Source organism: Fukomys damarensis, unplaced genomic scaffold (genome assembly GCF_012274545.1).
Source record: "Fukomys damarensis isolate Sample0158 unplaced genomic scaffold, DMR_v1.0_HiC HiC_scaffold_37, whole genome shotgun sequence".
In the NCBI taxonomy this organism is placed as follows: Eukaryota; Metazoa; Chordata; class Mammalia; order Rodentia; family Bathyergidae; genus Fukomys; species Fukomys damarensis.
Window position 1 is genome coordinate 19,141,836 of NW_022900949.1, and position 24,063 is coordinate 19,165,898.

General features: G+C 36.9%; 1 protein-coding gene across 1 annotated transcript in view; it reads right to left on the bottom strand.

Moving 5' to 3' along the window:
* The window catches only part of Gpr158 (G protein-coupled receptor 158), a gene marked incomplete at its 5' end in the record, with an annotated part of 394,159 nt that overhangs the window by 335,922 nt on the left and 34,174 nt on the right, over window positions 1-24,063 (bottom strand). The window contains one exon of the mRNA XM_033759660.1: window positions 23,012-23,117. Within this exon, the coding sequence (XP_033615551.1) occupies window positions 23,012-23,117 (106 nt within the window). The remainder of the gene's footprint in view (window positions 1-23,011; window positions 23,118-24,063) is intronic.

Here is a 24,063-nt window from a genome sequence, read left to right on the forward strand (position 1 = left end):
CCAATAATGTGAGAATATTCTCATTAACATTTAGCATGATTTTTTTTTTACTGTTTGCCATTCCAGTAGATAGAATCTTGCACTTCTGAAAACTATGTGAAGAGCTGTCTTTTATGATAGGGGAGTCTTCATTCTTGGCTCTCAGAAATTAATGCATAACATTTCAGTCTCTTAGAAAATTCTGTTTTCATCAGCCTATATGTCTTTACGAATGGATAAAGAAAATACAATATTTATACACAATGGAGTACTACTCTGTCATGAAGAAGGATAAACTTCAATCATTTGTAGGAAAGTAGGTGTACATAATGAACATAATGTTGAATGAAATAAAATAGACACACAAGCTTAAATATTGCAAGGTTCTCTTAAATTGGAAACCTAAATAATGAATAAAGAACAAAAAAAAGAAGAGCAATAATAGAAAGTAGAGGAAGAGGATCAAGAGATAGAAAGAAGGGAAAGAATGGGAAGAAAAGTGATGAAAAAGAGAAATAACATGTGTTATGTACATGCGCCACCTCCACACAAGGACTATAAACATTATGTACTAAAAATATAAACAAATACACATATAAAAAGAAATTTAGTTTCAGAAAGTCAGACAATTAATACACTGTCAAGTTCTCTAGATTCCTCTATAATAAAATAATTCCTTTTAAATGATGACTTTCTCTGTCTTGTTCACCACTATAAGTCCAACTCCTAAAAAAGTGCCTGGCATATAGCAGGAAAAATAAAAATACATTCCATGAACAAAACCAATGAATTTGGAACAATCTATTGGAAAAGATGTCCCATGAAAAATAAAGCATATGTCTTATTTATCATTGTTATCATAACAATAAGGATAATTACTAAGAATAACTGCCAGCCAACTTTTAAACAGTCCTCAGAGAAGGCTATCGTGCTGACCAGATACAAAGAGACTAAAGTCAGAAATGGGTGATAGTAATCGAAACAGTAATATCGGATTTAACCAGACCACGACACACAAACCAGCTTGCAAGTATATGTAAGGAAAGATGTAGTGTTCTAATAGTGAAGCAGGTGTACACAACCACAAAGCAGCTCCTTTCTGACAAGAGTCTCTCTTTCCCCAAACCATATGGCGACAGGCACTGGTGAATGATTGGTTCAGTTGCTGGACACTTCTGAAATTGCCAGCCAGCTTTCCCTCGATCAGTGAACCTCATTCCTAACTCTAGTTTAAGAACAATTCTAGAATCTCTAGCCCAAATAACTCAAAAGCAGAATGGGAAATCTGGAAAATACCAGGTTCTACTAATTTTAAAAATAAAGTTTGTATAACAAAATAAAATGAGTTAGTATTTCACAGCCCCAAAACCAAACGGGGATCCATACAGTTGTACTATGGCTTCTTTGGAAGAGCCTAACAAGGCAAGTAGATTTGATTGAACCAGAGAACTTTTATCCAGGAATGAAGACTTAGAATATAGGCGAAAACAAGCGGAATGCATCCTACTGTGAAGTAAAATGTTCAGTTCTACTTTGGGCAATACCAATTAGAAAAAAATTTTAAATGGCTGAAGACTACAGGGAGCCCATTTGATAGCAGAATGTCCCCACTATCTCAACAGTGTCAGGCACAACGCTGGGCACCAATGAGCACCTGATCCTATTTCTTCGTTTTGATAGGTGAGCTTGAATTTATATTAAATATGGATATTTATACTGCTAATGAGAGAAGATAGAGTTTTGCAACAAATAACAGTGGGAATGTAAAATATCGAGATGATTGCCAATATTTACTTTTTATACACTGGAACACTGTTACCGTTTCCAATGTGAAATAATGGCTTGTAAAAATAGTTTGCAGGTTATTATTATTTGTTTTCAATTCTGGTAATGCATTAGATCATGAGATTTCCTAAGCCAAAATTAATTTCAAATTTATCCTTAAACCCCCCTTGGTAAGTTTAAAGGCAATGCTATTGGTGCAACTATACAAGGAAACTCAGGAATTTCAAAGCTTTCAAAAGTTTGTGTGGCTTTACATTATAAACTAGACCTATTCTAGGATGGGTTTTCTGAACTACACTGCCCAATATGGTCACCACTGGCTAAAAGTGGTTATTAAAAAATACCTGAAATCAGGTTAGTGAGGGCAAAGACATGAATGTTTCATTTTGTTTTAATTTTTACTCATTTAAATTTCAGTACCCACATGTGGCTAATTGGTATCACATTGGCAGCACAATTCTAGAGATCAGTTTACAGAAGTTGAAAAAATCAAACCTTTTTAGGGAATAGAAGAGCAATGGTGGATGGAACACAAGATGAGAACTAATGTATGGCTGTTTCTAAGGGATTTTCATCAAAACAGAAATTTATAATCTCCAGACAAGTACTACAAAAGCCCTGCTGTAGTCCACTGAGGAAGCCAAGTTCTGCATGTAAAAGAGTTTTCAAAACGGAAAGAGTGTTGCTTTTTTATATCTTTATGTTAAATTCTTCTTCTTATATATTAAATGATATCCTTTCTTACCTTTTTAATTTATAAAATATACCCTTAAAGATGTATTTACTTACATCTAATAGAATACAGCGAAGAGTGAGGAAATTCAGACTTTCAATATGTTCCATTGTAAAGAAGAGATAAAGGCTATCTTATGGCAAAACAAAGCCAGTGACTGAGTGGACAACACTACCATTCCAGGATTCTAGAAAGAACAGCCAATCTGAAAAACCTCAAAAAGTGAGAATACACAAAGATGCAAGAATACACAAGAGGGTAGTTGAAGAAACTACTAGAGGTTGGGATGTAGCTCAGTGGAACAGCTCTTGCCTTGCACACAAGAGGCCCATGGTCATATCCTCAACACTGGGAAAGGAAGGAGGGAGAGAGAGAGAAGAGAAAAAACAAGGAGAGGAAAGGAGGGGGTGGAAAGAGGGACTGAGAAAGAGAAAAGACTAAATTAGAACTTCCATTTATACTTAACTTTTTAAATAAAAAAATAAGAAATCAGTTAAGCTTGCTAGTATTAGAGACTTGGATTACTATGGATGCCTCAACTCAGTTCGTATTTCATATAACCATAAATCTGGTAAGGTACCTGAGAGATCCTGAAGGAAAACTGGGGGTCTCAATACAAATATCTAACAGAGACTATTAGGTTCTTTCATTTGCTTTCAAATTTCATTTCACTATCAATTATATTTGGCCACTTCGATAAATTTACAAGGCAATTATTTTAAATGCTAAAAAAATTTAGAAAAGTCTTCATAATGAGATAGTGTGTGACCCAGAAAATCTTCCCACACAAATATTTTCTGATTCTCTCAAAGTTCTTGTTTCTGAGCTTAAGACTGGCTATGTTTTTATTATAATTTACAAAAAATGTAAATGTTCCTAATTTGCTGGCCAATTTTGTGTTAATAAGCAGTTGTCCATAGTGTCTATGCAGCAGACATTTTCAAAAAAAATATATAAGCCATTCCATCAAAGTCAAAGTGACTTTTCAACAATCCATGAGAAGATATCTTTAAGTAAGCACAATGAAGGCCGGGGACCATAGCTCAGTGGTGCCAACACCTGCCTTGCAAGTGCAAGGTCCCAAGTTTGATCTCCAGAACCAAAAAAAAAAAAAGTAAGCACATTGAAAATGTTTCCAGGGCAACCCACTTCCAAGCCCCCTTTCTCTCTCTCAGACAGAAGCTTGCTTTCGCTCAATAAATTTTTCCTACTCTTAACCTCCACTGTTCCTCAAATTCATTCTTCAATTTTAGAGAACACGAACTCACATCTTGGATATCTAATAGGTTTGAGAGTTACATCTCTTCCACCTAGATCATTTTGGAGGTCATCTACAGAGAATACTGATCAGAGGTAAGAGTTTGCTTCTGTTCCATAGGTTCTAACTTTGGACTTTTTGCTTCATAGATTGTAACTTTTGTCTCAGACTCTGGACATTTGTTTCATAGATTCTGGCTTTTGCTTCATAAATTATGGCCTTTGTTTTGGCTTTTGTTTCAAAAGTGCTTTAATTTTAAGTTGTGTGTTTTAAATGTTTGCAAATTTCTTGTTTTTCTTATGCATTGTCATGTTAAAATTACATTTTATTTTTGTTTTGTATGTGTTACATTTGGACTTAGTTGCTTAAAAATGTTGTAAAATGGGTCTCTTATGAAATCATCTCAGATAAAGACAGTTGAGGCTTTTATCTGTCCCTTACAGCATGCCAAACAGTGGTTGCTCTGCCAGCTAGTAATTGCCTGTAGAGTAACTGCCACACTCAAAGCAGAAGACAGGTTTCTCCAGTTGCCCTCTGGTGAATCCCCACTCTCATTGAAGCCAATGTTGGGTGGAACGTTGACCAAATAGGCAACTGGGTTCCTTCTGGAGACAGAGCTCTGATTGCATGGAACTACCAGAAACAGGTGGACAGCTAAGGGGTCATGCTCAGGGCTACTTTCTGGCAGATACCCAGAGGTCCCTCAGAAGAAACTAGCTCCCAACAGCCAGTCTGTCTGATCAGAAAATCTCCATACCTCGTCCTATCTGGTCTCCTCTGTGAGGTGAAAGGGGAACTCTGTTAGTGGTCATGAGATATCCCTGGTTTCACAGTGATCTGAAACGATGCTGTCAGGGCCCTTTCTTAAGCCTCCATTAAGAGTGAAGCTATGGGTTTGTACTGCTTTCTCTACCATTAGTAAGACAGACCTCTAGACAAATGGAGAAAAAAATAAGCTTTGAAAGAGTGAAAACTATCAGAACCTTCTCTCCCCCTAGGCATGGTCTTCATCATTCATATGTGATAAATTATAAAACTATATTATGATTTTTGGGTGTTTAACCACCTTGAACTTTATTCAAACCTTTTCTCTCTGCAAGTGAGTTAGAAACGCCCCTTAAACTTTTCTCCAACTTATTGGGAGTTCATTTTAGAATCCCTTGTAGTCAGACCACTCCACTTCTAGGAGATAAGACTAAGGCAACTTGCATCAACTGTTTTGTCTTACACTAGAGAATATAGCAAGCAGTACCTTGTATTTGTGTTTTTATGTGATAACTAGAATATGGGATTATTTTGGTCAGCCTTTCTCTCCCTTCATGCATGCACATAAGAAGTTGATAAAAGTGCCTTTACTATGTAGATTGTGGCTGCCAAGAGGACCTCAGAGTTTCAAATAGTGAATGTAAAATGGACCCTAAAGGAGTAGCCTTATCTTGCTGCTGATAAAAGTTACCTAAATGACTGGATAAACAATGGAAATTCTCAGAGCTTTCTCTGCTATAGGGCCCAGGGCAGAATCTCTGACTTAGCATCTCCAGAGGTGATCTCTTGCAGAAAATGTACCTTAATTTGACTGTTGACCTATTTTCCTCTCCCTTTTCAAGAACCAGAAAGCAGTGGTGTAAAGCTCTTGGTTTGCTAGCAGTACTTCTGTTTCTAAACACAACTGTTACAGCTAAAGTCAATTACAACTTGTGCTTTGACAGTAACTACTGGAGTAAGGATATGAGTTACCTGAGGAAGATAAGATTGAGAGCTGGTAAAGGTAGATCCAGTCCAGCTTTATTTTTTAGGTAGTTACCTAACCTGTAGTGGAATAAACCTTGGAGGTACCCTACGGATGCTCCAAGGGGCCTATGAACCAAGCAGAGACTTATGGGATTCCATATTTGTTTCCCCTGTTCCATATTATGGAACCTTGTACTTCTTTGGAGTTATTTCTCTACACCCGTGTATGGCATGTCTACCTCCTAAAGCCAAGTACACAGAGGAAAGTACTATGATGCTATCTCACAATTAGAATTACACTGTAAAAGAAACAAAATGGTCAAAATTGTCTCATGTTGAGGTTTTCTGTATATTAAGAAGTAATTCCTGCGTGTGTTCAAACGTAATGTGGGCCATAGAAAAATGAGTCACCTCATCCTTCAGACATGCAGTACATCAGCAGACTGGAGAGGGCAGGAGCTGTGTGAAGTCATCAGTGCGGGCTCCTCCCCGACCCAGGCCTCCCTGCCATCAGCAGACTGGTGAGGACTGCAGCTCAGCAGGCGATTCCAGCAACCCAAATGCCCCTACTCCTCCTCTGGCTTACTGCATACCTCTGTTGTTCATCTACACTGCAGAGGCATAGGGGGTCTTAAAGGCTATTGCAATGAGCTAGAGAAGAACTGAATAATACTCGAAGGGCCTTACTCCTTCTAAGACCCCTCCCTGAAGGGTAAAGTTACTACATTAATCAGTTTGTGCATTTTAAACATATTTTGGGCTAGTCTTCAATTTTGTTTTATTTCACAAAGTTAAAGGTGATAGCCACCACAAATTGTCCTTTTGTAAGCTGTGCTTGATTCTATTATTGTTGCTGATTGTATCACTTGGGCTAGTGTTATGATTGAGCTAATCAGTTACCTTTCCTGGTATAATGAAAATGAGATTGCTCCAGAGTCATTAAAGACTCAAATCCAAAAGATCAGCTATTCAGCTATATCTGGAAGACACCACCGAGAAGCAATCATTGCTTAAGGGTTCTAAACAAAAGTAGCAAAGAAACGTACAATAAGTAATATTGAAGTATCAACTCAGGAATTAAACCAAGGATTATACCAACAATAATAATACAAATGAAAAGACATTTAAACGAGACACAGTCTTACCAAAGGCAAATTCTGGTGAAAACAAGATGGAAAAGTATGATAATCAACCAACTGGACAATCTGAACTAATAGCACAGGAAGTAAAAAGCAGGTGAATGAGTAACTAGAAATATTCAAAACAGAAATATTTTCCCAGATAAAAGACATGGTTAGAGACTCTAGAAGAGAAACAGATTAAAATAAAAATAACTATTTTCAGAACCATGATGAAAGCCATGAATTCTCAGCATAGGAAAGAAATGGAAACCATGAAGGCCCAATATAAGAAAGAAATGGAATCCAAGAGACAGATTCAAACTGATATCCAGGAAGTTAAAAACTCTATTAAAAGTATACATAGCAGGACTAACCCAATCTGAAGACAGAATATCAGATATAGAAAACAGGATGGCCGTCAGTGACCATGAAATGAGAGATCTCTTAAAAATAGTAAGGGACCATGAGAAATCATTCCAACAGCTCATAGAATAGAAGAATAATATAAGAAGAACAATGTAAGATTAATAGGATACCAAGAGAAAGCAGGAGAAAGCCCAGATGATATTAAAAAAACCTGTTCACATAAGTAATAGAAGAAAACTCCCCAAACAGAGCAAAAGAACTTGACATACACATAAGTGAGGCATACAGAATTCCAACTAGTTATAATAAAATAAATGTACACCTAGACATATAATAATCAAGATTCTGGAAACCCAACAGAAGTACAAAATACTACAAGCAGTAAGAGAAAAGAAACAAATTACATGCAAAGGAAAGCCCATTAGAATCATAACAGACTTTTCAACACAAACTTTTAAGTAGAGCCTGGAGTGAGGCATTTCAAGCTTTAAAAGAAAAAAAACTCCAATCTAGGCTGATGTAACCTGCAAAACTATCTTTCAAAATTGATGGAGAAATAAGATACTTCCATGACAAAGAACACCTGAGAAACTCCATGAATACCAAACCAGCACTCCAAACAATTTTGAAAAATATCCTAAAAAAGACAATGAAGGTCACAACTCCATGAGGCACAACACAGCATATCCAACAGGAAAGAATTTAAAGGGAGAAGGAGAAGAAAAGAAAAAGAACCAACAACAGGAAAATAACATGACAATTATAAGTCAATACATATCAGTTATAACCATCAATGTCAATCAAAAGAAATAGACTGGTAGGATGGATTAAGAAGCAAAATCCAACAATATGCTGTATACAAGAAACACACTGACTTGAAAAAGAAACTCATAAGACTGAAAATAAGGTTTTTGCCCCGGGGAGGAGGAGCTGCCATCTTTGCTTCATCCCTGAAGAAGGACCCAAGGACCCCAGAGGGGGTTTTTTTCAGCTGCCTACCTGCCTGCCTGTCTGCGATCACCCGGCGGCGTGCGCGTGAGCTCCCGGCCTGCGCGACAACAGACCCAGGAAGGAAGGTAGCCGCGCGGGCGCCCTTGAAACACCCACACGACCCCCCCCCCCGTTCTCAAAACTCCTGATCGGGCCAGTCCTTAGACCAACTCTGCAGAGGCATAGGTTCCCATGAAGGGTAGTTTTCTGAGCTCCGAACTTTGATCATCTTTAAAGAAAGGGCAGGGGAAACCTGTAATAGAACGGAGTGGAGTTCAACCCTGAGGGTAAGGAAACTAAAGTTAGGCTTTGTAGATTGTGTTCAGTCTCAGTCGTGAGGAACAGCCATTGGCTAGCTATAACCAGGGGATTGGGTTCCGCATATGACTGTGCATGTGGTATAATATGAGATCAGAGATAGCCTGAAAGAGGACCTTCAAATTCTTTTTCTTTCCCTCTCTCTTGTCTCTTTTTTCCTCTTTCCACCCTAAAATTTCTTTCTTTTTTCTGTCCTGTCTCTCCAACTCAGTCTCTTGCTCCACCATAGTGTCCCTCATCTCCCTTTTTATTCCAGTTCCTGAAGAACTCAGACTTCTTTTTTTATTTTTTGTTTTTAGGACGGGTTTCTCTTTATGTTCTTTTCTCCAGTCATTTTACCTCACTCATGGCTCTGTACCTTCAAGGGAAGGCAAGCGCCTGTTACTGTTAAGGGGATATATTCCTGTCCTTATTCCTGCACTCTCTCTATCCCCCCTGAACTTAATAGCTTTGTAAAGATAGTAAGGTAATTCTACAACCTCTGGATTCACTTCAAACCTGCTCTAATTCTTTCACTTATCTAATCCTCTTGTTCTAAGTCGAACCCCCCATCCTAAATGGTAAAGATGCCATATTGAAAAGAATATTCACTGCAAACATACTATGAGCTGCTTCTTGAAATTAATCTAATTCACATGAGTTAAAGGTGATACATTAATGACTACCATAAGTGGTCAGTTGGCAAGCTGTGCCTGATCCTATTGGGCTGCTGAATGTATCAATTGGGACAAAGAGTGGTGATTGATTTAAAGAGTTGTTTTCTCTGATATTATGAAAACGAGAATGTCTATGAGTCATTAGAAACTCAAAAGCTAAAACGCAACTATATTAGGAAGATTTAAGTAATACCCAGAAATTAAAGAAGGACAACCCAACAATAAAAATAAAAATGAGAAAACACTTAAGCAAGACACAAAAACAAATATCCAGTTCACCAATAGCAAATAGTAGGACAAATGAGGATGAAAAGTCTGATAGTGAACCAACAGGACTCCCTGGACCCATAGCACAGGAGGTAACAAAATTGATCAATCAGGCTCTAGAAAAATTCAAATCAGAAATAATTTCCCAGCTAGCCAGAGAGATGATGAGCAAAATAGAAGTCATGATTCGAGACTCTAGAGCAGAAACTGAGAAAAAAATAGATGAGCTCAAGACTGTGATAGAAGCCATGAAGACTCAGCATAAGAAAGACATGGAAACAATGAATGCCCAACAGAGGAAAGAAATGGAATCCATAAAACAGATTCAAACAGATATCCAGGAGATTAAAAACTCTATTGAAAGTGTACGAAACAGAATAAAAGATTGCGAAGATAGAATTTCAGATATAGAAGATAGGATAGCAGTCAGTGACCGTGAAAAAAGAGGTCTATTAAAAACAGTAAGGGATCATGAGAAATCAATCCAACAACTCCTAGACGATACAAAGAAAAATAACATAAGACTGATAGGAATTCATGAAAAAACAGGAGAAAACACAAATGATATAAAAAAGCTCTTCACAGAATTAATGACAGAAAACTTCCCAAACAGAAGGGAAGAATTAGACATACAGATAAGTGAGGCATATAGAACCCCAACTAGCCACGATCAAAAAAAATCTACACCTAGACATATAATAATCAAGATTCCAGAAATCCAACAGAAAAACAAAATACTACAAGCAGTAAGAGAAAAGAAACAAATCACATGCAAAGGGAAGCCCATTAGAATCACAGCAGACTTTTCAACACAAACCCTTAGGTCAAGGAGAGCCTGGAGTGAGGTATTCCAAGTCCTAAAAGAAAAGAATCTCCAACCTAGACTTTTGTATCCTGCAAAACTCTCTTTCAAAATAGATGGGGAAATAAAATACTTCCACGACAAAGAGCACCTGAGAAATTTCATGAACACCAAACCAGCACTGCAAGGAATTCTAAACAATATCCTAGAAAAGGACAACGAAATTCACAATAACATGAGGCCCAACAGACCAAATCAAATAGGCAAGGCAAGAAACTAAAAGGAGATGGGAGAAAAAGTAAAAAGAGTCAACAAATGGACAAAAACATGACAAGAATAAGTCAAAATATATCAGTTGTAACCATCAATGTTAATGGCCTCAATTCACCAATCAAGAGAAACAGATTGGCAGAATGGATTAAGAAGCAAAATCCAACAATATGTTGTATACAAGAAACACACCTAGTGCAAAAGGAAGTCCATAGACTGAAAGTGAAAGGATGGAAAACAATTCTCCATGCGTCAGGAGTCCAGAAAAAAGCAGGGGTAGCAATCTTATTCTCAGATAAAGTAAATTTCAAACCAAAACTCATTAAGAGAGACAAAGAAGGACACTACATCCTTGTAAAGGGAACAATTCAAGAGGAAGAGCTGACAATCATAAACATATATGCACCAAATATAAATGCCCCCAACTATATAAAACAAATATTAAGTAACATGAAAAACCAAATAAGCACTAATACAATTGTAGTGGGGGATTTAAATACCCCACTATCACAAATTGACAGATCTACTAGGCAGAAAATCAACAATGAAATAATAGAACTGAACCAAGCTTTGGAACACATGGACTTAATAGATGTTTATAGAGTATTCCACCCCCAAAAACCAGAATATACATTCTTTTCGGCTGCACATGGATCATTCTCCAAAATAGACCACATACTGGCTCACAAAACAGGTCTAAATAAATGCAAAAAAATTGAAGTCATCCCCTGTTTATTATCAGATCATAGTGCAATCAAACTAGACATCAATAGCACAAGAAACTATAGAAACTTCACAAGCACATGGAAACTGAACAACACTCTCCTAAACAATCAATGGATTACAGAGGAAATTAAAGAAGAAATTAGACAGTTTTTACAAATAAATGAGAATGCCAATACAACATACAGGAATCTTTGGGACACAATGAAAGCAGTTCTACGTGGAAAATTCATAACATTGAATGCCCACACTAGGAAAACAGAGCGGGCTCAAATAAACAACTTAACGATGAAACTTAGACTCCTAGAAAAACAAGAGCAAGAAAAACCCAAAGCTCGAACAAGAGAGGAAATTATAAAGATCCGAGCAGAAATCAATGCAATTGAAATTAAGAAAACGATACAAAAAATAAATGAAACAAAGAGCTGGTTTTTTGAAAGAATAAATAAAATTGACAAACCCTTAGCTAATCTTATCAAAAAAAGGAAAGAAAAGGCTCAGATCCATGCAATTAGGAATGAAAAAGGCGAAGTCACAACAGATCCGAAAGAAATCCAGAGGATCATGAACACCTACTTTGAGAACCTGTACTCTAATAAAATGGAAAACACAGAAGAAATGGACAGATTTCTAGATACTTATGAATTACCAAAGTTGAACGAAGAAGATAAAAACATTTTAAACACCCCAATCACAATCAGTGAAATTGAAAATGTAATTAAAAACTTACCAACAAAGAAAAGCCCAGGCCCTGATGGATTCACTGCTGAATTTTACAAGACATTTAGAGAAGAACTACTACCATTACTCTTCAAACTTTTCAATGAAATTGAAAGAGAAGCTATACTTCCAAATTCATTCCTGGAAGCAAGTATCACTCTGATTCCCAAACCAGAGAAAGATACAACCAAAAAGGAGAACTACAGACCAATCTCCTTAATGAATATAGATGCAAAAATCCTTAATAAGATACTAGCAAACAGAATACAGAGGATTATTAAGAAGATCATCCATCATGACCAAGTCGGATTTATTCCAGAGATGCAAGGGTGGTTCAACATACGAAAGTCAGTGAATGTAATACATTATATTAACAAAGTCAAGGACAAAAACCATATGATCCTCTCAATAGATGCAGAAAAAGCATTTGATAAAATTCAACACCCATTCATGATAAAAACCCTGCAAAAAATTGGAATAGATGGTCTATACCTCAATTTAATAAAGGCTATTTATGAAAAACCATCAGCCAACATCATATTGAATGGCCAAAAACTGAAAACCTTCATGTTAAAATCAGGAACAAGACAAGGATGCCCACTATCGCCACTTCTCTTCAATATAGTTCTGGAAACATTAGCCACAGCAATTAGACAAGAGAAAGAAATTAAAGCAATAAAGATAGGAAAGGAAGAAGTTAAACTATCATTATTTGCTGATGATATGATACTCTACATTGAAGATCCAAAAAACTCCACCAAAAAACTTCTAGACTTAATTGACAGATTCAGTAAAGTATCTGGATACAAGGTGAATACCCAAAAATCAATAGCCTTTCTATACACAAATAACAGACAGACAGAAAGAGAAATAAGGGAAAAAATTCCTTTTACAATAGCATCCAAAAAAATGAAGTATCTAGGAATCAATCTAACAAAAGAAACAAAAGATCTCTACACTGAAAACTACAGCACTCTGAAAAAAGAAATCGAAGAGGATATAAAAAAATGGAAAGATATCCCCTGCTCCTGGGTAGGAAGAATCAACATAGTGAAAATGGCCATACTACCGAAACTGCTATATACATTCAATGCAATGCCAATTGAAATTCCAACACTATATTTCACAGAACTAGAAAAAAGAATCCAAAAATTCATTTGGAACCACAAGAGACCTAGAATAGCAAAAGCCATTATAGGCAACAGTCACATGGCACCAGGTGTAACAATTCCCAATTTGAAACTATACTACAAAGCCACTGTGATAAAATCAGCATGGTACTGGCAAAGAAATAGGCCTGAGGATCAATGGAACAGACTGGAAGACACAAAAACAAATGCAGATGTACTCAGCTACCTCATCTTCGACAAAGGAGCTCACCATCCTCAGTGGAGGAAAGATAGCCTCTTTAATAAATGGTGTTGGAAAAACTGGATATCAACCTGTCACAGATTAAAATTAGACCCTTATCTTTCGCCATGCACTAAATTAAAATCCAAATGGATTAAAGATCTAAATATTAAAACAGAAACATTAAACTTGCTGGAAAGTAAGTTAGGCAGAACTCTGGAAGACATTGGTATAGGAAAAGACTTTATGAACAAATCCTCAGTAGCACGGGAACTAGCAGAAAGAATCAACAACTGGGATCTCATCTTACTAAAAAGCTTCTGTACTTCAAAAGAAACCATTAGCAGAACTAAGAGACAATCTACAATGTGGGAAAAAATTTTTACCAGCTGTACCTCAGACAAAGGACTATTATCAAGGATATATAAAGAACTCAAAACAATCAGTCCCCCCAAATATAAAGACCCGATCCAAAAATGGGCATCCGAAATGAACAGACATTTCTCATACAAAGAAGTGAAAGCAGCAAGAAAATATATGAAAAAATGTTCCACATCACTGGTCATTCGAGAGATGCAGATGAAAACAACACTGAGATTCCACCTCACCCCACAAAGAATGGCTGCTATCAAGAAATCACACAATAACAAATGTTGGCGGGGTTGTGGGGAGAAAGGAACCCTCCTCCATTGTTGGTGGGAGTGCAGACTAGTGCAACCACTATGGAAATCAATATGGAGATACCTCAAAGAGCTTGGACTGGAGGTTCCATTTGACCCAGCCATCCCTCTGTTGGGTATCTTTCCAAGAGAACTAAAAGAATCATATCACAGAGAAGTATGTGCACCCATGTTTATAGCGGCACAGTTTGTAATAGCTAAATCTTGGAAACAACCTATTTGCCCATCCGTTGGAAACTGGATAAAGAAGTTGTGGTTTTTCTATAAAATGGAATATTACTCAGCCATAAAGAGCGAGAGAATAGATTCATTCATAGGAAAATGGATACATATTGAAGATATACTCCTAAGTGAAATAAATAAGTCCCACATGTGTAAATACCAAATAGTTTCCCTGGTGTGAATATTCTGCAACAATGCATAAGATTCTAATAAGATTACTGACATTTAGAAATGGGAGGAAAGGAGCTAAAGGTGTAGGGAAGGTGTGATACGTAGGGGAAGAACAAAAAGGGAAAAGAAAAAAATGTGAGAGAATGAAAAGATGAAAATAAAGTGTTTGTAGATGGGGAGGGGAGGAGGGGGTGAAGGGAGGGCAGAGGTAAGGGGAAAAAATGAGAATCAAGACTTGCCATGTAAAGGTACATGATCCCAACAATGAATGTAACTGTACTGTATCCCTAAATGTACCAATAAACTCAATAAAAAAAAAACTGAAAATAAAAGGATAGAAAACAATTCTCCATGTGACAGGAACCTGGAAAAAAGCAGGGGTAGCAATCTTGTTTTCAGACAAAGTGAATTTCAAACCAAAACTAATTAAGAGAGAAAAGACGGTCACTACATCCTTGTAAAGGGAACAATCCAACGGGAAGAGATGATAATCCTAAATATATATGCACCAAACACTAATGGCCCCAACTCACAAAACAAATATTAAGGGACATGAAGCACCAAATAAGCACTAATACAATTATAGTGGGGGACCTCAATACCTCACTGTCACAAATATACCGATCATCTAGACTAAAAATCAATAATAAAATAATAGAGCTGAACCAAGCTCTTGAACAAATGAACTTAATAGATGTCTACACCCCACAAAATCACAATATAAATTCTTTTTGGCTGCACATGGGTCATTCTCCAAAATAGACCACATGCTAGCTCATAGAACATGTCTAAGTAAATGCAAAAGAACTGAAGTCATCCCATGTATAGTATCAGGCCATAGTGCAATTCAATTACAGATCAATAGCATAAGAAACTGTAAGAACTCACAAACACATGGAAATTGAATAACACTCTCCTGAACAACCATCACTGGTCATTTGAGCGATGCAGATGAAAACAACAAGATTCCATCTCACCCCAAAAAGAATGGCTGCTATCAAGAAATCAACCAATAAGAAATGCTGGCAGGGTTTGGGGAGATGGGAACCCCTCGTTGGTGGGAGTGCAGACTGGTGCAACCACTGTGGAAATCAATATGGTGATACCTTAAAGAACTAGGATCAGAGGTTCCACATGACCCAGCCATCCCTCTGCTGGGTATCTTTCCAAAAGAATTAAAAGAATCATATCACAGTGATATATGCTCACCCATGTTTACACCGGCACAGTTTGTAATAGCTAAAATTTGGAAACAGCCCAATTGCCCATGGAGATTGGATAAAGATGTGTTTTTTTTAATATAAAATGGAATAATACTCAGCCATAAAGAATGAGAAACCCAAGAGATTTATAGCTAAGTGGACACACATTGAGGCCATACTCAAGTGAAATTAATAAGTCACACGTGTAAATACCAATAGTTTCTCTGATGTAGAAAACTAAAGGTGTACATAAGGATTAAAATGTATAACTGATATTGTATAACAGGAAGAAAGGGTCTAAAAGAGTAGAGAAAGTAGACGGGTAAGGGAAAGATAAAAAGGGAAAAGAAAAAATACACGAAAAGGAAAAACATGGAAACAAAGTCTTTGTAAACTGGGAAGGGTAGAGGGGCAGAAGGGAGAGCTGGGGAATGGGGAAAAATAAGAACCAAAATAAGTCATGTAAAGATAAAGATCCCAATGATGAATGTAACTATAATGTATACCTAAAATGTACCAATAAGCAATAATTTTTTTTAAAAAAAGACATTCAGTACCTCTAAGCCTGAGGCTACCTCTCGCCCTTTAGAACATGAGAACAAAGTTTCCAAGACAACTTTAAATCTTGGCAACCAGGTGCTGAGGATGGAGTATCTAGGCCAGCCATCATTAAAACCTCCATGAAGCTATATCCATCCTTAGCTAAGTTGTTCAAGTCCCTCACATGCAAGATCCCTTGCAGGAAGTAAATGGCAAATATGGGACTATCTGAGTTCATGTGTCTTTTTCTCTCAGCGATCTAAGACAGATTAAATGAGACCTAAGGAAGTTTTCAGATGACCCTCATAGGTACAATGAGGTTCTTACAGAAATTATTCAGACCTATGGAATAGATTATAAAGATGTAATATTGCTTTAAATCAAACACTGACTTCTTGTGAGAGACAAGTAGTATTACAAGCTGCTACTACATACAGAGACAAATACTATTTTAATTTTTTAAGCTCAAAAGACAGGCAGCAAGAGAAACAACTGGTTCCTAATGGAACACAAGCAGTTCTTAAACAAGACCCCACTGCCCTGCCAATCGGATAAGGGATCAAATAGAAGACATGTTAAGGCATGTATTCTTGAAGGTCTAAAAAACATGAGAACTAAGCACTCAGTTAATTTAAATTGTCAATTATTTATTGGGAAAAAAGATGAGGACAACCCTAGATCCTGATTGATAAAAGAAAATATAGATTTTCCCAAGTCAAAGTCTTGCAATATATAGATGTTATAGTGTTATGTGCCCCCTCAGAAGGGCTTTCTAGCCAAGACACCAATGTTCTGCTGAATTTTCTAATGGACAGGGGTGACAATGTTTCTAGGCCTAAGGCACAACTTTGCAGCCTTGAGGTGAAATATTTAAACCTTATTATATCTAATGGAACCCAAAGACTGGGGGAAGAAAGAATTAAATCAATTCTTTCCTTTCCACAGCCCAAGACTCTAAAACAGCTAAGGAGTTTTCTGGAAATTATAGGCTTTTGTAGCCTTTAGGTAGCAGGATACAGTGAGATTATGTGACCCATCTATCAGTCTATAGAAAAAGCCAAAAGACAGCCATATTTTTACCTGGGAACCTTATTCCAAGATTGCATTCCAGAAGCTCAAACAAGCACTTCTAAGTGCCTACCTACAGGACATCATTTAAGTTTGAATGTTAATAAAAGGTGAGACATGGCTTTAACAGTGTTTGTACAAGATCAGGGAGCTGCTCAACAGTTTGTAGGGTGTTTAAGTCATAAATTAGATCATTAAAAGGGTAATCCCTAAACAATACAGTTACAACACTTTCATTCCCTTTCAAGAGGCAAAAGAGCAGCCATTCAGTTCTTTGATTATGGGTTTGATTTTCTGCATGGCTATGCAATTGGAGTCAACCATAGCTTTTATCTGTTGAGACATGTTTTGCTAAGGATTCCAGATCCACTCTGATCTTAATTTTCCTTGTACACCTGAGATGGTTAAGATTTAGTTCTTCTGCCATTTTAAAGACACTCTTCTGCCCTTTCTCCACTGTCCTTCCCCTAAGAAATAACACAGGTCTCAACAGTGTTCAGTTCAAGACATTTCCCTCCGCTGTGGCTGCTGGATTTCAAAACAAAGCTTCCAGAATGACGAGTTTCCCCTCCCCAGAACCCTTCCAGAGTAAAGCTAACCTTCACTTATTTCTGAGCCATATAGAAAACTGGTCTGGGCTTAATCCCGAAACTATTGAAGACTAAATTTAAGTTTTAGTCCATATTTATCTGTCTTTCAATCCTAAGGTGAAATCAGAGATTGGTAACAATAGTTAACCCAGCTCTGGCCACTTCCTTGCACCTCTAGTCTGCCACCACTGGCACTAGACAAGATAAAGCCTAAGGGACACCTTAGATTGGGCACAGAACAAGAGGGACAGATGGGGATGCCTTCTTCCTTTGTTTCTTTTCAAAATGGAAAAAAGCTGTCATAGGTAGAAATCTGCAGCACAGCAGATTAGAGCCTTGACAGGTCTTCTTCCCTCACTGCTTGGAATTCATACTTAGCTCCAAAAAGTGTTACCTAGTCTCTTCTGAGTGCAAACCTGGCCTAGGCAGGCCCACCCCCAGATAGTTAAAATACCTTTAACAGTCTGTCCTTTTAGAGGGAACAATGACATGTGGCTATCAAACAACTTTGGCTATAAAAGCAACTATGAGAAGCCTGTGTAGCTGGGTATTCAAGTCAGATAAACTGTCATCTTAGGGCTCATTTTTAAACTGTTTTTGCTTTCACAGGTGAATATTTTTATTCCTTTTGATTCTTATTACAAGAGATCTCTGTTACTTGACCTACAAAGTTCTGACTAGTCTTATTACAAACCTAAAAATTATAAAAGGATTATTATAATTCAACTTGGCCAAATACATCTGAGTGCACTCTGGTTTATAACCAAACTGTTTTTTTGTGTGTGTGTGTGTGTGTGTGTGTGTGTGTGTGTGTGTGTGTGTGTTCAATTTGTTACAGCACATACAGCTGTTTTATTTGAGCTTTTTTCTTTTGGAATTTTGGATTTTTTAAAGATGTTTGCCTGTCAGTCAAGTTGGCCTATAGATAAATGTCATTAAAGACATGTTTCCCCCAGGTTGCCAGATGACTCAAATAATGTCAACTGGTTTTACAAATACAGTACATATTGTTGTACTCAGGAATCTTTCATTGATCAAGAATAATGTTAATTATTATATTCTGGCTCTCAAAGGACATCTAAAAATTTGTTAAGATAATTAAATAAAGACTCTTGGGCTTAGGAAAACTACTGGACAGGACCCCCCTTGGAGAAAGAAACAGCTCCCTGGAAAAATTTATTCCAGCCTTTGTTCACAAAGGGGACCCCAATAATTTCTATAGCCTTGTGGAAAAGTCATTGCTAAACATATTGTGATATGTACACACTGTTCATGGTCCAATGGCTAAGTTTTCTGTGGAAAAACAAGGTTTTATTTTAAATGTTCTTGGTATAAAACAAAATTAAGGGACCAAAGGTTTTATGTAACTAATAGTCATTGTTATTTCACGGTGTACTAAGTATCCTTCACACCTTCTAAGTGTACAGGTATTTATGGTAATGATCATTTTTGACTCAGGTATCTGTTTTCCTCTTGTGCTTCAGCTACTTCTGATAAGAGGGACATGTCAAGCCAGCATGAGTAAAGCAGTCAACCAATCAAATAATAGTTTTTCTCAAGAAAAAAATGTTTCCAGCATTACATAGTTTTTATTGTCAAAAACTATAAATATGCACAGAACCTTATATTTTAAACTTGAAAAATAAGATTTCCTGATCAATTTTTAAACATTCCACTTGAAAAGAGTCAGTTGATTTTTAACTTATTTCTTTAAAACAGTTTAATACCCAGTCAATTCATCTGAGAGCCACTTAACTTCAGGTAAGGTGAAAAACTGCCAGCTGTACTTCTGCAGAAACCCCATAAAACTGGTGTAAAGAACTCAAAAAAATAAAGATTATAATTTAGCAAATGCAGTCAACAATTCTTTCCTTCAGTTTGGATAGATACATCCTTGTGTGGCATCTTCTTTGTGACAGATATTAAAACTAAGCATAAAATAAGATGAAATTTAGAGATCTTTGAATCACTGTATTATTAAATCTTAAACTAAGACTTTCAAACTGATTATTTCATTTCAAATATGATGACATAATTGATCATGACATTCTCATTAAAATTTTTGCAAATTTATGGATCAATTATATTGCTTTCATTAAAATGTAATTACAGTTTTATAAAGTAACATGTTTATATTTTACATATTTTATTTAATATCAACTTTACTAAGCTTCTGATTTACAATAACTAGAATATAGAAATATAATGAAAGGTACATATGTTCTAAATTTTAAATGTATATATACAATGCACTGATGCTTAAAGCATTTCTACAAATGGAATATAATTTTAAAACTTCAAAGATCACTATCCTAATGTTTTCTACTTCAAATAACAATCTTTTAAAAATTAGAAAGCCATTAAAAGAAAATCTTTAAAACAAAAATTATCAAGGTATTTTGTTTTTAATAAACTATTCTATAGGAGACAATTTACACAAAACAAACACTGATATGAAATTAGGTTAAGAATTAATTGGATACTGAAATCATGATCAATCCCATCTTGCAGTTACCTCGATCAGCTATGAAGACATCCGGGTATTACTGCAGTCTAGTTCAGAGTGTTAGTTCAGGCTTCATTTCGTGTTCACAAAATATTTAATAACCACCCAGCGATGCTATGCCAACCTCACTAAGAATTACTTTCCTCAGAAAACTTTGCATGTCTTTGAAAAATGCTTCTGAGGCTTCTGTCACCGGGTCCATACTACTTGACTATTACAAACGGCACATCTGCTATTCCTGGGTATTTAACATACCTAGGAGGCTAAAAGTCAACACCCCAGGAAGATAGAAAAATTAAAATATTTGCCTCACTTAAAATTCCAAAACTGCTATCTATAGGAGAAGAATGCTAAGCCTGAGCAAAATACATAATTCACTGCAGATTATGGTTAGGTCTCTATTTCTGGTGATATTCATAAAGACAGAACATTATATCCTAAAACTATGAATCACATGGGCTACTTCCCAAAGTACACAGTTTACTCAGTGATCCCTGGGGATAACAGAAGATTAGAAGAACAAAGGAAAGTTAGCACAGATGAGAAATGCCCCAAGCAAGAGACTTTTCTTTCCATTTTCCCAAGTAGCAAAAATGTCAAGGGAAGCCAGCTTCTACTCTCTGAGTTCACATCAATACAGAGAAGGAATGAAAGGGCTATTTCTAGTAACCAGACGATGTGATACAGAGCCCGTGTAGGTGCCAAGAGTCACCAGCACCAACTACAGGACCTTAAGAGAGCAAATGAAGAAAATACGGTGGGTTCCGTAACAGCCATGTATAAGGCTTACCTGTCCCACCAAGACCTCAGGGGCCCAGCCCAGGACATAAACTTCCCCTACTCTCGATTCTGATAACCAGACAAGGAAAATGCATTTGGATACAATGTGCATTCTATGTACCCAGGATTTTCCATATTTTTGGTCAATGGACCTCCTTCTACAGGAGTTTCAAATGAAATTCACTGAACTGTCAACTGTCCTGTATGATGTGATTGTCTAGTTTTTCCAACAGGAAATGAGTAACTAGAATGCTCCAATATATCCTTGTTAAAATTATCTATTTCAACCTAATCTTTGTAAATCAGGAGGGGGCGATATATTATCTCGAAAAAATTTAGTTTATTTAAAATTTTAACAAAACTTAAAACCCAGAAAATCAATGTTCCTCATACAATGACACTGAAGAAAAGGAGAAAGAGGTCCTTGCTATATGACCATCTAGTCAAGTAGAGAGGTTTTTGGTAATGTGACCATCTGGGCAAGTATATAAAGGTGCAATAAAGACACAAAACTACGCAGTTTATTTATTACCAGCAAGCAGCAAAATCGCAAACTGAAAAGTAGTTTCTTCCTGTTTCGAAACAGACTGCATTTGAAACAGCCAGGAGCACACTGAAACAGGGCTGTGCAGAAATGAGTAGACACAGCTTGATACCCACAGTCTGACACCCGTGCAGAAGAACGTCCACCCTGGCTACAAGGTGATGCTGAGTAGCTACATGCCATCGACATGATGATAATAATCAGACTGAAGACAGCCCACCACACCAGTGATTAAAATTTATCCTTTAGAAAGGCCACAGGGAAGTGGAGGTTCAAATATGTTCAAAACCATTAGAATAAACAGGAAAAGGAAACATGAAAGGGTCTCAACACATACATTAACAAGGTAGAAACACATCCATCATTTGGTCTCATGGCAGTGTGAGGGTAGGGTGACAGGCAGCTGTGGATGGTCGGCTGGGTGGAGGGAGATACAAAAGGAAACATGAGGGTGTGTGTGTTACTAAGGAAGAGGAAGATGATCACAGGGACACGAGGGAGAAGGTACAGGGGATGCGGGAGATTGTGGAGGTATCTGGAGGGATTGAAGACATGACAGCCAAGGGGTGTTCTGGTGGACACCTGAGGACATAAGGGATGTGGGGACAGGGGAAGGCTAGTTGGGGACATGGGAGGATGGTGATGTGTGGGTTGTGTTGACAGGGATATGTATAGTAGGTTGTACATGTGGTAAGCATGCAACACGTGTGTTATGCATGTATACTTGTATACGTCTGTGTACTTTTGTTTATGTAATCGCAAAAATGAGTGATTAATGTTAAATTTGCTAAATGTACAATGCCTTACTTCCGCACTCTATGCAAAATGTATAACTGCCATTTGCATGTGGTAAAAATTCAAATTAAGCATGCTGATTAATACATTTGTGGAAGTATCTTCTCTTCTTTAAACAAATCAAGCTGACTCTCCTCACAAATTCATGAAATCAATACTGGAGTAATCCAAGTATTTACAATCAGAAACCTTACTGTACATTTGTTTCATAGCCATTTTGAGGCCTCAGGGATAGATTACTAAAAGTGAAATTATTAGCATGTCATAGCATTTCTTCTTGGAAACTACAGACAGTCTTTATTTATAGGACCATGAATTCTCTTCATCAACCAGAATCCCACCAAACCAGGTATGGGTGGGAGTTAAAAACTGGAAAAACACACATACATACACGATTCCTTTCCAGGTCCTTACAGTTTCCTCCTTGCTTTCAAAATCGCCCTGCCTGACCTTCTCTCTTTCTTTTTAATAGATGGTAGTATGTCTGAATGAATACCATCAACATTTCAAAAGCATTATATTCCATTAGAACGTGCCTAATCTGGCCAGTTCTCCTGGGACTATTTTCTCAGTTACTGATTATTTTAAATTATCAGCCTATTTCAAAAAATAAGGTCAGCTCTTAACTAAAGTTGAACTTCTAACTTCTGGCCTACTCCTAAGAGAGCAGTTTAAAATGTACAGTCATTCTACATATTTTTTTTTCCTCTGCCTCTTTCAGTTCATTTGGCAGCATTGATCTCTGCATTATTTCCTCTTGCTCATTAATTCAAGAATACAACCTATAAAGAGTAATACATTTCTAAGCTTCTGCTTTCAGAGGATTTTATTTTCACATTCTTACCTCTGAACTGTTAAGGTGGCATTTGTGAGTTCCTGAAAACCAGCCATCACTTGAACATTGGTCAATGTCCACTTTCTGAAGATTTATATCAACTTTCATGACTCCCCTAAAAGTGAAAAAGATAAAAAGAACAAATTGAGCCTTCACAATTTCTAGCCCTATTCTCTCTTGGAAATCAGCCAAACCAGCATAAAGAATGTACTAAAATTGCCCAGCCCTAATTTAACCAAATTGTACCAAGTGAAGATATACAATAGAACAAAAAACATAGTTTTATATAAGTCCCCAAAACTGTGACTTAAATTGTTCACTGTCTTGAACTCTTCAAAGATGCCTGACATATAACACGTGCTCGACAAAGGCTCATCTGCTGACTGAAGCCCCAGCAATACTGCTCAGGACATGGTAGAAAATTGAACCCTAAAATCATACTTGCCCTCAAAACACCTTTTATTAAAGAAAATCACAACTGGGCCCTCATCTCTTTTCTTCCTACTTCTACTTCCTGTTGAAGAACTGTGAACAAGGAAATTGAAGGAGGACAATGTCAGAGCTGTTTTTCCCTCTCATCTTTGATCACAATCACTTCGTACACCTCTTTGTGTCTCTGTGTCCCATGCCAAGCCAGAGGTTTACATGATCTATAGCAATGCTGATTAACATTCTCTTCTTTCAAATATCTAAGCAAAAAGATGACATATCACTTACACATTTGAGGAGCCAAACAGAGAATTCCCAAACTCATAGCCAAAAGCTAAATTGCCAAGAAAAGCTCAAAGTCACCTAAAACTCCTCCACTTCCTCCACCCAATTTCTCTGTATGTTCCGAAGATCTGTCTTCTATTTTTCAGCAGCACCAGCAGCAGCAGCAATCTGTCCCACACTGATTTGTCCCACCTGGACTTTACTGAGGTAAGTTTTTGTGTCTGGAACCCTGAAACCTGAAGCTTTTTAATACAGATTTTCAGAAACTTGAGTAAAGTATAAACTCCTCACTAAAAAGTACCAAGTAAAAGGTACTCTCATTTTGTTTGACATTCCCAGCTTAAACT